This window comes from Staurois parvus, unplaced genomic scaffold (assembly GCF_062004578.1).
Source record: "Staurois parvus isolate SC_StPar_1 unplaced genomic scaffold, SC_StPar_1.0 ptg000209l, whole genome shotgun sequence".
In the NCBI taxonomy this organism is placed as follows: Eukaryota; Metazoa; Chordata; class Amphibia; order Anura; family Ranidae; genus Staurois; species Staurois parvus.
Window position 1 is genome coordinate 7,540,044 of NW_028318005.1, and position 17,550 is coordinate 7,557,593.

General features: G+C 41.5%; 1 protein-coding gene across 2 annotated transcripts in view; it reads left to right on the forward strand.

Annotated features, from left to right (window-relative positions):
• Positions 1-17,550, forward strand: part of CFAP92 (cilia and flagella associated protein 92 (putative)) — a 132,351-nt gene that overhangs the window by 74,873 nt on the left and 39,928 nt on the right. For both annotated transcript variants that reach the window (XR_016312940.1, XM_089678729.1), the window contains exons 9-10: positions 14,631-15,523; positions 15,761-15,952. Coding sequence is in view for 1 of the 2 variants with exons in the window: in XM_089678729.1 (XP_089534855.1) it covers positions 14,631-15,523; positions 15,761-15,952 (1,085 nt within the window). In the remaining variant the exon portion in view is untranslated. The remainder of the gene's footprint in view (positions 1-14,630; positions 15,524-15,760; positions 15,953-17,550) is intronic.

Sequence of the window (17,550 nt, forward strand, 5' to 3'; positions counted from 1 at the left end):
ATATTAAAGTTTTGGAATGACCTAGCCAGAGCCCAGACCTGAATCCGATCAGAAATCTGTGGGGTGATCTGAAGAGGGCTGTGCACAGGAGGTGCCCTCATAATCTGACAGATTTGGAGTGTTTTTGCAAGGAAGAGTGGGCAAATATTGCCAAGTCAAGATGTGCCATGCTGACAGACTCATACCCAGTCTGAGTGCTGTAATAAAATCAAAAGGTGCTTCAACAAAGTATTAGTTTAAGGGGGTGCACACTTATGCAATCACATTATTTTATTTATTTTTACTTCTCTCCACCTAAAAGATTTCAGTTTGTTGTAGAGTTTATAGGTTACATTAAAGATAGACAACAATCTGAAATGATTTATCTTTGTCTCATTTTTTTACATAACAGAAACCTGACATTTTAACAGGGGTGTGTAGACTTTTTATATCCACAGTATATATCTCTAAAATTTAAATCTGAAAACAGATTTTCACCATTAGTATTTGGAAATACAAAAAGTAAGTCTGTGATTGATTTGTGATTTGGTTTGCATGTGTTTGAGGATAAAAATTGACCATGGCTTCCCATGGCCACAGCTTGCCTCTCATTTATCCTTTTAAATGTATTTTTTTCTGATGAATATAAATAGTATAATGCCCTTTAGAGCTCATTTTGTTTGTTACATTAAACAAAGGATGTATCCTTCCACAGTACAGCAGCAGTAAAAGTTTTATAGTACATGTTTTTATGAAAGGATTTTTTAAAACTTTATTTTTATTTTCACAAATCAATCCTTGTGTCTCAGGAGTGTTTTAAAGGAAAGTGGATCACCTATCCCTTTTTTTATTTTTTTGGGGCTTGGTAAAAAAATAAAAGAAAAAATCTAAACAGATTAATAGAAACAAAACAAACAGCTAAGCTTTCAGACATAAGTTCCAGTATTTCTGTAAATACTTATAAAACAATAAATATCCTTATGATGGCATACATATAGTAAAAGATAACTAAGGCCAAGGAACAAAAATGTACTTTATTACAGCTTATATCTTCCTTAGATGTGGTAGCTGCATTAATTTTCTTCTTTTTCAGGTCAATAACATTTTAGCAAGTAGCAATATTCTTGTTGATCTTGCCAGAAATGTATTGTCCTCCTTTTCACTGTTTGTGCATTTAATTGAAAAAAAATATAATTCTTCTGTAATCCACTAATCTCCATATTCCTCAAGTAATGAATAGGAACAAAGGCAGACATGTTTAAAGTCCAGTCAGGGTGCCAACCATGGCTTCCTCCATAGATGCATCAAGGAACTGGTAGGCTGCAATATATCACATTTACCTTTCTTAGTTTAGATGTGCTTTAACCACTTGAGCTCCAGAGGATTTACCCCCCTTAACCACTTCCAGACCGGACACTTTTACCCCCTTCCTGACCAGGGCAATTTTCAGCTTTTAGCGCTATCACACTTTGAATGACAATTGCGCGGTCATGCAACACTGTACCCAAATGAATTTTTTACCATTTTTTTTAGATAGATAAAGCTTTATTTTGGTGGTATTTATTCACCACTGGGATTTGTATTTTTTTTGCTATGTAAATGAAATGTCCAAAAATATTTTAAAAAAGTGTTTTTTTAATAAAATTTTGCAAATAAATAATATTTCATCATAAATCTTAGCCAAAATTTATTCCGTTATCTTTTTAGTAAAAAAAAAAAAATCCAAATTAGTTTATAAGCAAAAATTATAATTTTTAAACATTTTTTTTACATTTTTATTTTATTTTTTTATATTATTATTTTTTATTTTTTATTTTTTTTTTACATACTGTCACCCTAGCAGTACAGTGTCACCATGGTGACACTGTACTACTTGTGAGGGGTGATAAAGATTTTTCTTTTTTTTTTTACACTGATTGCTTTTACACCCATATAGGATGTAAAAGCAATCATTTCTATTTCTCTCTGCACTCATTGAGAAATACAGAGTGAGCTGTGATTGGTCACAGCTTGTCACATGGTACAAGGCTTTTGTGAATAGCCTTGTACCATGTGACCTCTGTGATCATTCACAGATTTCACACATAGTAAGCAATGATGTCAGAAGTGACATCTTGCTTACTACTTTGCATGTGATCACTGATTGGCCAATCAGTGATCACATGATCGGGACCTCGTACAGAGGTCCCGTCCGACGATCGGTGTTTCACTGTGTCCGGAGGACACAGCGGGCACCGGATCACGGTGCTGCGCTCTCCCAGGGAGCGCGCACAAGCAGGGTGCGGGGAGGCCGTTTATAGACGGCCACCCGACCCTGCAGTGCCACCGTCCGGCCGTTTATATACAACGGCCGGTCGGGAAGTGGTTAATGACCAGGCCTCTTTTTGCTACTCGGCGCTGCACTAATTCAACTGATAATTGCGCGGTCATGCAATGCTGCACCCAAACGAAATTTACGTCCTTTTTTTCACACAAATAGAGCTTTCTTTCGGTGTAATTTGATCACCTGTGCGCTTTTTATTTTTCACGCTATAAACAAAAAAAGGCCAAAAATCTTGAAGAAAAACAATATTTTTTATTTTCAGCTATAAAAAATATATAGTAAACTCAAAGTTGGTTATAAATTTAGGCCAAAATGTATTCTGCTACATGTTTTTGGTAAAAAAAAATCCCAATAAGTGTATATTGATTGCTTTGTGTGGAAGTTATAGCATCTACTAACTATGGTATAAATACTGCAATTATTTTTCTGCTATACAGCGCTGCGCTAGTTTAACGGACAATTGCGCGGTCATGCAATATGGTACATAAATGAAATTTACATCCTTTTTTCCCCCACAAATTGAGCTTTCTTTCGGTGGTATTTGATTGCCTGTACGGTTTTTATTTTTTGCGCTATAAAAAAAAAAGGCTGACAATTTTGAGAAAAAAAAAATATTTTGGACTTTTTGCTATAAAACATGTCCAGTAAAAAAAAGATGCAAAAATCAAATTTAGTCATAAATTTTTGCCAAAATGCATTCTGCGACATGTCTTTGCTAAAAAAAAAAACCCAATACGTGTAAATTAATTGGTTTACGTGAAAGTTATAACGTTTACAAATGGCGGGAAAGATACTGGGATTTTTAGGGTTTTTTTATACTAATAATGGCGGCGATCAGCGAATTATGGCGGTGATCGGGGACTTATGGCAGCGACCAGCGACTTATGGTGGGACTGCGGCGGACATTCTGACATTGGGGGGTACTGACTTGGGGTCACTGACATCCCCAAAAACACTAATACAGTGATCAGTGCAAAAAAAAAAAACTGACACTGTACTAATGGCAATGGGGTGGAAGGGGTTAACTTTATTTTGCAGGGAAGGGTTATAGGAGTGAGGGGAGTGTTTTACTAGGGGACGGGGGTGTGTACTGGGCGGGACAAGGCTGATCGAGAAAGAGAAACTGTTCTTTCTCGATCAGCTCATCCTCGAGCTGACAGGGAAGTAACAGACAGCACAGCTACTGCAGCTGTGCTCTCTGTCACTGTTTGCCGCCGATCGCCGGGACATAGCCGCTAAGGAGCGGCTGTGACCCGGCGACTGACATCTGCGGCAGTGATCCGTGGGACAAATAGGGCGGCGGCGCGCCTCGCGCGCGCCCCCTATTTGTTTACAAAACACACGTTTTAAAACGTGGTTTTGCCTGCGAGTGCCGCTCTGCCGCCGTATATGTACAGTGGCTGGGCGGCATGTGGATAAAATAATTTATGCTACATGGGCACCAAGTGAAATTTTCTGTGCACCTATTCTACAGTAGTCTTAAAGACTTTGCAACTCTGCTAGAGTCTGATATAGTTTTCAAGGAACCCTTGCAGTCAAATTAAACTAGGCTTTTAGCGTGCTTGTAGATAGCACCACAGCTTCTTCCAATCAGTTTGTACCATCTTCAGTACTATGTTTGACTACACACAGTTAGGGGATGAATGTTTTTTCTAATCTTGCTCTTTTATTCATACAATACAGAACAGGCTGGATATTCATAGACCCTGGGTCATAGACTGGTACCTTCAGGTGTTTGGACACCGGCTGCACTTTGCTGGACACATCCCCTGGGTGTACTCCTCATAGCCCTACCCCACTCCATAAAACCTCACTTCACTCAAACTTTACTGCTCACTGTCTTAAGACATACCAATAGAAACACTGTATCTGGATCGGTGCAACCTTCCTAAAACCTTGGTAGCTGTATCCAGACCCCACACCTGTAATAGGAACAGCCTGTAATGTTGCTTCGAGCATTGGATCCTGCTTGGGCTCTCACCTTGGCACTGATTACAGCAAGTGTTGTTACCCGCTGGATGCCATAGAGGTCCAGGACTATGGTCCATTCCTTTGGAAACTGGACCCTGAACACTACTCTGTGGGGTGTGCTCGCTGTGACAGGCAAAGCCATTGACAGGTAAGACAGGTTTACTGTTTTGGACTGATGCCATAGCCTCATTTACTACAGGTTTTCTGAATAGTATTTGTTTCTACATTAAAACTCAGGAAACCAGGAACTGTGTTTGAAATTATTAATTTATGGAGTGTTAAACCTTTCAGACTTGGCAATAAAAATTCATCCATTCAGAGCTTAGTCTCAGGTGCATGACTAGGTGTTTCATCACACCACTGAATGCACTATTACCACCACTTCCACTTGGAACCCTTTATAAAGTACTCCTACCGCCTTTTTGCTACGATGACGCTCATCACCTAGGTTTTTGCGCACTCCTTCACGTATATGCTTACCCCATTTTCACCTTCCCCTGTGAGTACCCCACAGGTGAATATCCTCACCCAGAGCAATGGCAGGAACCAGGCATACGGGAACCACAAAAAAGTGTAGTGCCGCACTTAAACCTCGCCATGTCCCTTTGAGTACAAAGATGCTTGCTAAATCGGAAAAATATTTAGCAAACAGATCTGCTAAATCTGAAAAAGCATTCCCTGTTCATGAGCAGGGAATTTATGAAGATTGGGTCAATCTAGAAAAGATTTTCACTACCCTGAAAAGCATTGCTGCGTTCTATCTTGTGGAAAAAATAGTTCACTAAAAAGTAATCTGTTGCCGTAGTTGATCCTACTGTCTCCGTCTTTTACAAACATCTCACTGTACCAATTGAAGATGTTCCTTAATTCATAGATTTTCCTGATAGGAAGTTTGAGTCAATCGTAGAGGCTCTCTTTACACTTGGAGGTCCAGCTCTGCAACCAGCTATCACTGTGATTTCAGACTGTCAAACTGCAGTTATCTGTACTAGGGTAACAAAGAACCAGCACAATACTGTATTCCTGGACAGTTTTAATTGAGCAATTACATCAGTTATCTTCTGCTCTGCTCTTTTGTGTGGATGCCCTAGAACAAGTTATGACAGAAAGTTTAAAAAAATGGCTAAAATCTCCATTTATATGTGCAAAATCTTGTGGCTGAAAGCCTGAGCAGCAGAAACTCCTTGTAAAAGATGCCACGCATCTATGCCCTTTGAAAGAGGTTATCTCTTTGATGAGGCACATGACAAATTCACCAACGATGTGACAGGGGACAAGGTTTTTCTCATACATTGGAAAATTAAAAAAAAAAAACCTGCTCAAGGGTGTCAGCATTGCTGCACGTGAATTTCCTCTGACTCATCATGCCCCTTGGAGTACAAAGAGATCTTGCTAAATCTAAAAAGACCTTCTCCATTCATTAACAGATAGAATGGGCACTTTATGACGATTGGATTAACACTGACAAGATTTTCACCCCTTTGAGAATTATTGCTAGACTTTTAACAGTGGAAAAAAAGTTCACTAAAAAGTGGTCTGTTCCAGTAGTAGACCCATCTATCTCTTAAACAAGTATTCTTACTGTGACTGTAGAAGATGTACATTAATTTAAAGATTCTGCTGGCAGAAAGTTTGAGACAATTAAAAGGCTTTCTTTAACTACTAAAAACCTGTTCACAGTGCCAAACCCAGTGGGAGTATTCATCCTATCCTGGGTCTAAAATCCAAGCACCAATGGGGGACCCAAGAAGAGGAGAATTGGGGCTGTTCCCTGAAAAACCATTGCACAGAGCAGGTAAGTATCACGTTTGTTATTTTAAAAAATCAGAGCCTTGGAAAAATGAATGCACATTCTATTTGCCTTTAGTGAATCCACTCAATTGTTTCAGTTAGCTGTTAAGGTGCCAACACATTTGCCCACATTTCTATAGACAGTTTGGAACAAATTGACCACTTCCAATTAACAAGACGACGGACACATGATATCAGGGGACCAGACAGCTGGAATCTGGGCAGCAGTAGTGTAAGCCCAGAACGGTATGACAGCTGGCTGTTCTGTCAGTAGTGGAGGCTGCCACCAGAATAGTTTAAAAATTTTATTTTTTCACTTTTGCCTTTGTCATTTGTAACTGAGAAGTACTCTGAATTTGTGGTTATCTAGGGGTATCATTTTCTAACCTAGTAATGGCTGTTTGAGGTAAGCAATTTTAAGGTACCTCTTTATTACTGTTATTATTAGTATTAATAAACATGTTTGTGTGTGTATATATATATATATATATATATATATATATATATATATACACCCTGTTCCAAATTATTATGCAAATTCTATTTAAGTGTGACAAAGATTAAATATTTTGTTTTTCAGTTTAACTCATGGATGGCATTGTGTGTCAGGGCTCTTTTGATCACTGAAAACAATCTTGGACACCTATGATAATTAGATTGGCAGCTAGGCCCAATTTAAAGAAAAACTACTAAAGGAGCGTGTTGCACATTATTAAGCAGAGCACCATTTTCAAGCAATATGGGGAAGAAAAAGGATCTCTCTGCTGCCGTAAAGAGTGAAATAGTTCAATGCCTTGGACGAGGTATGAAAACATTAGATATTTCACGAAAACTTAAGCGTGATCATTGCACTATTAAGAGATTTGTGGCTGATTCAGAGCACAGACGGGTTCATGCAGATAAAGGCACATTGAGGAAGATTTCTGCCAGATCCATGCATCGGATCAAGAGAGCAGCTGCTAAAATACCATTACATAGCAGCAAACAGATATTTGAAGCTGCTGGTGCCTCTGGAGTCCCTCAGCCATCAAGGTATAGAGTCCTCCAGAGTCTTGCAACTGTGCATAAACCTTCTATTCGGCCACCACTAACCAATGCTCACAAGCAGAAACTGCTGCATTGGGCAGAAAAATACATGAATACTAATTTTCAAACAGTCCTGTTCACTGATGAGTGCCGTGCAACCCTGGATGGTCCAGATGGATGGAGTAGTGGATGGTTGGTGGACGGCCACCCTGTTCCAACAAGGCTGCGACGTCAGCAAGGCGGTGGTGGAGTCATATTTTGGGCCGGAATCATGGGAACAGAGCTGGTCGGCCCCTTTAGGGTCCCCGAAGGTGTAAAGATGACCTCTGCAAAGTATGTGGAGTTTATGACTGACCACTTTCTTCCCTGGTACAGAAGCAAGAACTATGCTTTCCATAATAAAATCATCTTCATGCATGACAATGCACCATCCCATGCAAAGAATACCTCTGCATCAATGGCTGCTATGGGGATAAAAGGAGAGAAAGTCATGGTGTGGCCTCCATCCTCCCCTAACCTCAATCCTATTGAGAACCTTTGGAGCATCCTAAAGCAAAAGATCTATGAGGGTGGGAGGCAGTTTACATTAAACAGCAGCTCTGGGAGGCTATTCTGACATCTTGCAAACACATTCAAGCAGAAACTGTCCAAAAACTCACAAGTTCAATGAATGCAAGACTTTTGAAGCTGTTATCAAATAAGGGGTCCTATGTTAAAATGTAACATGACCTGTTAAAATGTTTAAAAAGTTAAAATGATGTTAAAAGTTTGATTGAAATAGCTTTTGATTTCAGTAAATATGCTGCAAACACAACAAATGACAATTTTCAGTACTTTACAACCTATAAAGTGTTTTTAAACTTACTGTGCGTAATAATTTGGAACAGTGCATTGGAAGTTTTTTATGTTTAAAAAAATACTGTTATCATTAGGAGGTTTGTTCAATAAAATTTGAATTGTACTCTTAATAGTTGATAACATGAGAATTATGCTGACTGTTATTTACATCAATTATTTAGGTAAATGAGAAAAATATAATTTGCATAATAATTTGGAAAAGGGGGTATATATATATATATATATAAATAACATCCAAAAACAAATGGGAATGAGATCAAAAATTACAAAAACATTTTCTTTACTTCAAGTGTATCTTCATACAAAAATGTGTGCTAATTTTTGTATGAAGATACACTTCATGTAAAGAAAATGGAAAATTTCCTATCAAATACTTACCGTAATTTTCCTTTCCTGATGGACTCCATGGCAGCATATGTATGGAGTTAGTCCCGCCCTCTCCTCTCCTATAGGACCCTACTCCCATAAATCTTTTCAGGCATTGGAGGGCCCAAAGATGCGAGGAGGACAGGGCAGGTAGTATTTGGCTTCGGATCACCGGAATCTTCTCCAAGGGCAGGGAGATGGTGGCGCTGATTGTGTCGAAATGAGCCCCGAGAAATATTAGAGACTGTGTGGCCTCCAGCTGGCTCTTCTCCATATTCAGCCACCATCCGAACTAAAGAAGGGTCGAGATGACATGAGCCCTGTGCTGTAGTAGCTTTTCTCTGTCCTGGGATAGTAGGAGCAGGTCGTCTAGGTAATGGTGCAGGCGAATGCCTCTGGTTCTGATCAGGGCCATGACTGCCAACAACAACACACAAGGCGTTGTCGAAAGCTCAAAAGGGAGACACACGAACTGGAGATGCCGATGGTCCACAGCAAACCAGAGGAATCTCTGAAAATCTCTTGAAATGGGCACATGAAAGTAGGCGTCCTTCAGATCTATAGAGACAGGAGCCAGTTGCCTGGCTGAATTGCTTGTTGAATTATGAGCAGCGTCTCCATCTTGAATTTTAACTTCCTGATAATGGAGTTTAGATGGGTGAGATCTATTACCGGCCTCCAGGCCCCGTTTCTTTTCTAGACCAAAAAGAAGGGTGAGTGGTGGTCATGCCTGAGACTGATCCAGTTTTGGTCTTGTGTATTTGGCCTTCTCTACACATTGTTTCATCTCTCCGTATGCCGGGAAGCTCAGTATGCCTTGCTTCATTGACATGGTTCAGTGCCAGTTTAATGTAAGAGGGAGGCCAGCACATTTTACAATATTCTCCCCTGGATTACACTAACCTATAAACGAGATGTTCAACCATTAGTTTATTCCTGGTGATCTTGGCCTGGCAGAAATACTACAGGTGATCAAGAGCATGTTCCCTTTTCAGGATTTCTTTGAATCATTATGTTTTGCAATTTTGTTATATGGAGCACATGTGTAATTCATGAGGAGAGTTATCATTACCAACAATTGATCTACGTATGAGTGGGTAGCCCCCTTAGGGTATTTTAATTTGGGACCTGTAGCGTGTGGTATGATTTTTTGTGTTATTACTTTTAGAATTGTCTATGTTAAATAAATAAATGATTGTGCACCATTGACCACCAGCCCCTCTTTGAATTATTGCTTTTGCATGTAAACAAACCCCACATTCTGGTTTAGTTCATAACTAGCCATATGTTTTATGTAGTTTCTCCAACTAAAACAATTTCTCAAGCTTGGAAAAGTACATCTGTCCCTTTTCAGGGGGTCCATTTTGATGCTTAATGAACAGATGTCAAGTATCCATAATGACTCCCAAAGCAAATTTTTGAAAATCTGGGAGCCGTGGTTGCAATATGCCTTTCCCACGCTTCCCCCAGCTAGTCTGGGTCTAGGTTGTTGATCAATATAGACGTTCCCGAATCCATACTGTTGGTCTTATCTTTCTTTCCTCTTCTTACTCTTCTTTCCTTTTTGTCTTTGTATGTTTTTGCAAGGTGGTAGAGACCTGTCACTGGTCTGCTTCACTGTTGGAGTTATAACACTGTATTTTTAAATTTTTTTTAATATATGCATTTTCTGTGCCATTGATAGCCCCTGCGTGTGCGTGTTTCCTCCATTGCTGGTGTTGTAACATTGTTCCTTTTATACCTCATTTGCCATTGATAGCCCCTGCGTGGGCGAGCCTTTTGCTTCAGTTCGTTTTTGTTTAAAATGAATAAAAACCATTGAAATACAAAAAGAGGGGCAAGTACATGCCCTGAAATCCTTTGCCCTTCGGAACCGGTACGACAGCACCCTGTGGCAGCAGAGAGTCCACATAGGACAGCAGGATTTCCCTCCTTTCTCCAGAATGTGTAAGGACCATAGGGGGGAGCTTGAGATGAGGAGAGCTGTTGAACGCCCAAGCATGCCCTAAAGATACCTTGCTGACGACCCAGACGGCCTGGATTGAAGCTGCCCAGACATGCAGAAATGACAAAGGCGTGCCCTCACCTGGCCTGCCTGAGTGGAACCAATCTCAAAGGACTTTGTGGCCTCAGAACCTCCAGAGGTCCAGCCCTTGGAGGAATTCTGAAAAGACGAACAGCTTCTCCTCCAGCTTTTCTTGAATTTGCGGCCTGGCTTGTAGAGGCACATGTCTCTAGCTCGTTCCAAGCCTTGACTTCTTGGTTGAGCTCTCTGGCCTAGCAGACGCCGATTCTGGGGCAGGAAACCAGACCTTCCGCCTGTAGCCCAGGTTATAGCGCTGTCCAGTTAATTCCCAAACAGGGAGGGACCCTCAAATGGGATCTTGCACCATGCCTGCTTAGAGGCTGGATTGGCCAACAAGGGCCAAAGCCACAATGCACGCTTGGCTGTCACAGAGCACAGCATAACCCGAGCCAGCAGACGGGTAAGTTCGATTGAGGCCTCTCCCAGAAAGGCAGATGCCAACCTCAGCTCCTGGATAGCTGAGTTCCTTGCAACCTCTTCCGGAACGCCTCTGAGGGCCATATCCACGTTATCTGACCACACATCCATAGCTTTAGATAAGGCCGCTAAGGCAAGCACCAGCCTGCAAGCAATCCCTGCCGTAGTATAGATTCGTTTGAATTCAGAATCAATTCTCCTTTCCAAGTCGTCCTTGACGTACACTGAATCTTTGAGAGGGAAGGTAACGTGCTTGGTTAGCCTCATCAAGGCCGCATCCACCAGAGGGCCGATTTTAAATGTTTGACATCCTCTGATTTGAACGTATAAAGCTTGGCTGCTTTGTTCAGCAAGGAGGCCCTCTTATCGACATTGCTCCACTCCTCAGTGAAAATTTCCCTGAGTTCCTCCATGAATGGAAAGTTTGGACGATCCTTCCTTAGATATTTGAATAATTTCCTGTGTTAGGAGGAGACTCCATGGCTTCTTCTCACTTCAGAGCCTCTTTGGCTAAAGGCGAGACCAAAGCGAAGTCGAAGCCCTCATATGGATCCTCACTCTCCTCACTGTCTGAGGCTCCGGCTGATAGGTGGCTAGGTTTCGAAGGCTCTATCCCTCTTGGGGATCTTTGGGATGGAAGCACACCCTGACCATTGGGTTGTGGGCACGACTGGTCCCAATTTCCTTCAGGGACTCTTGAACTCCAAAGCCTCTACCTGTTGGTTGGCACTTTCCATCCTGCTGGTTACCCATGCAAAATAGTCACATAATGATCTGTGATCAGGAACCTGAGATTCGCAGCCCCAGCAAGTTTTCCTACTGGAGCGGCCAAAATGCCCCTTAACGTGATGCCTGGAGGAGGAACAAGAGCTTCTATGATGCCTGGAGCTGAAAGGAGACCTGTGGCATCCAGATTTAGAGGAAGAGTGATGATGTTAAGACCTGGAAACACCTCCATCATCGTGTGCCATAATGTGGCGATCAGACCTAGAAGGGCTGAAAAAAAGAGACACAGAACAGGGAATAGTTAAAAGCCACAGAAAGGTGCCAGTGGGGGATCAAGGGGATAAAGCCGCCCGTCCACAGGGGCTGGCCACAAATAGGCAGTGACACATCCATGCCGGGCTAGCTGCGAAGGCAACCAAGCTGAAAAAAAAAATTACATGCAGAATCCCAGCAGACCACCAGGGGGGGCAGGAGGGAGCAGGTACTGACCTTCACAGTGGACCACAGCACTTGGGGAAGCTGCCTCATTCAGCCCACAGGATTTCCCAAAGAAAACAGCTTTGACAGTTGTGTAAATTTGCCACCTGACTATGATGTCACTGATGCCGTACTACACATGTGTCGGCACCCGGAACGTCTGCGTACATGAGCGAGCGCTGCCATCTTGCCGCACTGCTCACTTGCAAAGCCAAGCCTCATTCTGAGGCCGTGTCGCACATGCGCAGTGCGCTGAAGACTGCTTGAACCAGGAAGTGGTGGCCTGGAGCGTAAAAATGAGACCTGAACGGGGCACAACGCACAGCTTACCAACCCCGCACAGCCAGGACCGCCTGCCTTGGAGACCGCCTTATCCGTTCCGGGGCGCTACATGGCCATCCGCAGGCTCGCCCGCCATTGGCAGATCTGAGCTCTTCCAGGCACCATCTCCTGCTTGCCCATTTCCACCCTGCTATTAGCTGGGGAACGCTGGAATTGATGAGGGGATGCATGCCGCCAGTCCCAGCAGCACATCCAGCCGCCACATCCAATACCCTGCCTTTAGCTGGGGACCCGTGCAACTGACAAGCAGCACGTCACCTCGCATCTCCCAGAGAGGCTCGCCAGTCCTTGGTCGTGGACCATCTTGTATGTGGGAACCAGGTAAGACTTCCACTAGGTCCATAGGAGGAGGACAAAAAAGGAACACAGCCTCTGGTGAGGAGCAAACATTTATGGGAGTGGGGTCCTATAGGAGAGGAGAAGGCGGAACTAACCCCATACGTATGCTGCCATGGAGTCAGTCAGGAAAGAATTTTTTCAACTTGGAGATCTCGCTCTCATTTGTTTTTGCATATGTTATATGGATGGATTTATGGGAGCCCGTCATTAATGAGATCCCCAACAGATAGGATTTGCAACATAACAGGAGTTACCTGCTACAATTTTTGATATATATATATATATATATATATATATATATATATATATATATATAGTGAAGGAAATAAGTATTTGATCCCCTGCTGATTTTGAATGTTTTCCCACTCACAAAGAAATGATCAATCTAAAAATCGCATGGTAGGTGTATTGTAACACTGAGAGACAGAATAGCAACAAAAAAATCAAAACAAATGCATGTCTAACAAATTATGCACTGATTTGCATGTTCATTAGGGAAATAAGTATTTGATCCCCTATCATTCAGCAGGATTTCTGGCTACCAGGTGTCTTTCATACAGGTAACAAGCTGAGCTTAGAAGCAGTCTCTTAAAGGGAGTGCTGCTAATCTCATTTTGTTACCTGTATAAAAGACACCTGTCCACAGGAGCAATGAGATTTCAAACTCTCCACAATGGTAAAGACCACAGAACTGTCCAAGGATGTCAGGGACAAGATTGTAGACCTGCACAAGGCTAGACTGGGCTACCAAACTATCACCAAGCAGCTTGGTGAGAAGGTGACAACAGTTGGTGCAATCATTCACAAATGGAAGAAACACAAAACAACTGTCAGTCTCCCTATGTCTGGTGCACCATGCAAGATCTCACCTCGTGGAGTGTCATTGATCATGAGAACAGTGAGGAATCATGCCAGAACTACACATGAGGATCTTGTCAATGATCTCCAGGCAGCTGGGACCACAGTCGCCAAGAAAACAATTGGTAACACACTACGCCGACAAGGATTGAAATCCTGCAGTGCCCGCAAGGTCTCTCTGCTCAAGAAAGCACATGTCCAGGCCTGTCTGAAGTTTGCCACTGAACATCTGAATGATGCAGAGGAGGACTGGTTGAAAGTGTTGTGGTCAGATGAGACCAAAATCGAGCTCTTTGGCATCAACTCAACTCGTCGTGTTTGGAGGAGGAGGAATGCTGCCTATGACCACAAGAACTCCATCACAGCTTTCAAACATGGTGGTGGAAACATTCTGCTTTGGGGGTGTTTTTCTGCTAAGGGGACAGGACAACTGCACCGCATCAAAGGGACAATGGACGGGGCAATGTACCATCAAATCTTGGGTGAGAGCCTTCTTCCTTCAGCCAGGGCATTAAAAATGGGTCGTGGATGGGTGTTCCAGCATGACAATGACCCAAAACACACGGCCAAAGCAACAAAGGAGTGGCTCAAGTAGAAGCACATTAAGGTCCTGGAGTAGCCTAGCCAGTCTCCAGACCTTAATCCAAGTGAAAATCTGTGGAGGGAGCCGTCAGCCACCAAACCTTAGTGACTTGGACAGGATCTGCCAAGAGGAGTGGGCCTCTATCCCTCCTGAGATGTATGCGAACCTGGTGGCCAACTACAGGACACATCTGACCTCTGTGATTGCCAACAAGGGATTTGCCACCAAGTACTAAGTCGTGTAAATACTTATATCCCTATACTTATATCCCTCATGAACATGCAAATCAGTGCATAATTTGTTAGACATGCATTTCTTTTGAATTTTTTGTTGCTATTCTGTCTCTGTGTTAAAATACACTTACCATTCGATTTTTAGACTGATCATTTCTTTGTGAGTGGGCAAACATTCAAAATCAGCAGGGGATCAAATACTTTTTTCCTTCATTGTACATATAATTTTTATTCTTTTTTTTTTTTTTTTTACAGGAGAAATGTGTACCTGTCTACTGCAGATACAGATTCTGGGACCAGTCTTATCACCAGACACATGGACAAACTCACGGAACACATGTTTTCTTCAGGGATGTCTGTGTTATTTTTGCAGGAACCATAAGTGTGGGTGAACTGTGTGAATCTCTTCTTGGACCTCCTGTAGAGATTGAGGTACATGATCGAGATCAGAGGATAGAGGAGAGTATCAGCAAGCCTTCACTTTTTGGCATGGAACCTGAAGATGAGAAATTGAGTAACGTTGGTCTTGTCACTTCTAAACGTACTGTCCACAATCCATTCACAAAGAGTAACAAACAATGGGATCCCTATGGAGTTGCAAGGCTAAGTTTATCTGAGCTGGTCTATGGTGCCACATATTTAAACATTTCTGTTCCAGTTCTCAGCTGCGAATGCCCAGATCCCACAGGTTATCAATCGGACAGCAACAGTGGAAAAATTTTAGGGATTGTAGGGTCAGTTGATGGTCCTAAAGATTCCCCGTTGCCAATGGGACATTATTTGGATGCCCAATCACACCTGAAAGTTAGAGTAGACCTTGCAGTGCCACTGTCTTTTGATGAAGAGACTCCCGATTGTCCCTTTGGGCGTATGGTCTGCATTTTTGAATACAACAACAGAGAACTGTTCAGGGATTTTATCATTAAGATTGCAAATATCAACTCAAAGGCCTTGGGCTTAGATTTTTACCCTTGGAATGGCACTGTGGAAGCTCTGTCCAGAGTTTCATTGACTGATAATCAGAAAAGGGATACTACCCTGGATATTATAACCGGTATACATATTATGGATAGATCCATCCACCTCTTTATTTTGGAAGGATTGAAAGACAAAGCTATTAAAGAACTGTGGGAAACTCTATCAAGCAGGTATACAGTGTGCACAATTTCTGTATATTTCATTAGACTGAATCTTCATCTTTGTTGTTGTGTTGGGTCTCATACTCAGTGAGTATGTGCATGCTTATGTATGTTATGTTTTTGTACAGATTGGAAATGTAAGAATATGTCTGAGTAGTACAGAAAGTACCTTCTCTTTTCTTCTGAAAACTATCTCCAGTATACTTTTTACAGTACTACATGACTGTTTTCTGCAATTTGGTACAGGCCAAAAGGAGAGAATGAAAAGCTAGAGACCCTGTACAACTCAGAAATGGCTTTCTGTAAGCGATTATACAAAGATCTTGGAGTTTTGTTGTGCCACATTCATCTGCTTGAAAATCTCACATCCTTAGTGAATCAGCCACTTCTCTATGTCAGGAATATGGTTCCTCCATTGTGTTTTCACGCCTTGTCAAGGTAAGCAGTCCTCCTAGGCTATCTTATTTATTTTTTGTTTAATTTCCATAATTCTCAAATATTCTGCAATGTTTACAAATTACTTTTACTGAGCCCTAAATCCAAGTTAATCCAGTGTACTGGAATGAGATCTTTTTTATGATTTTTAACTGGTTGTTTTTTATGCCTTGATTACATTTTTTGACAATGGAAATGTGCACTCTCCAGCACTCTATGCAGGCATGGATGAGCCCTGGCCAGAAATACATAGTGCACAGGAAGGAAGGAAAAAAGGGGTTGTGTCTGACAGGTGTTGGATTACTCTAGGTAAATGGTTCCCAACTTCAGTCCTCAAATACCCCCAACAAGCAATTTTATTGAGAATTTCCATTAGATAAAATAGCTGTCATAAATATGAAGCCATAGGCATTGAGTTAAAGCACCTGTGCAAGGAAATTCTGATAATGTAACCTGTTTGGGGATACCTGAGAACTGAGGCTGAGAACCACTTCTCTAGATCAAATTGTAGTGCCCTTAGGACTGCACTGTCATATAAAGACACACAGCAACTGCTGTAACATAAAAATGAAGATAAGACTATGAAAATTGAGGTACTAGTACAATGTAGATCCTGTTAAATAGGCTTTTAAACATGTGAAGGCATGATAGGAAAAATTTAGAAATATGCCAGTTAACCTACTAGTATATACAGTATATGCTTGAGGAAACCAAGAACACAGAAAGGAAGATTATATAAACTCCAAACAAGTAGAATTCCTAGTGTTCTCTTCTCAGTTTACTCTCAAACCCAGTGTTCAGCTAATAAAAAGTTCACCTTCAGAAGGCATGCACCCAATCAGCCAAGAAATGGGAGACAGTAATAAATAAATAACTCGGAGTATGAAAATGTTAATAAAACATTCAAATTTATATTTGCAATCATTTGAAAAAGTAAGTAAACCTATGAAAATGGAGCAGTCAAACATGAGATCTTGATTCAAATAGTACCCACAGTTAAAGATGATATACTTAAACTAATGACACATGACACGGTATACTAATTTTCAGGATTTAAATTAAGGCGATGCTAAATTCCACAATACTTACTTACTTTCAATGGTCCCTCACCAGTGTTGGCATTTTGTGCCCAGCTTCTTTTAGGTGCCAGGCTATGGCTGTTCATGCACAGCTCAGTGTATATTCCACAGAAGACTGCAAGCAGGTAGGTATATTTTTTTTTTTTAGGAGAAGAGACCTTGCATGTCTCTTCTGCAATAAAGAGCTTGTCTGCTTGCAATTTTCAAAAGTGGGACTTTTGTTCCAGTTTAACAATAATGCAGATTTGTAATATGGGAGAGGTAAGTACACCTCTACATTTACCACCGCTTAAAATCCATGAATTTAAAATCTGGTGTTCCAGATTAGTTTGCCAGTAATTAGAACCTCCTTAGAGTATGCAAATGGAACCCATCTTATTTAAAGAAGGACTGTCACTTTGTATATTATTTGATGCTCCAGTCCCCTAACGTACAAAGTGATTACAGATCACTGCCCTATCTTTATAGGAACAGTAGAAGCTAAAATCCAGTATCTGACAATGCACCCCCAGCTCTGCCTAC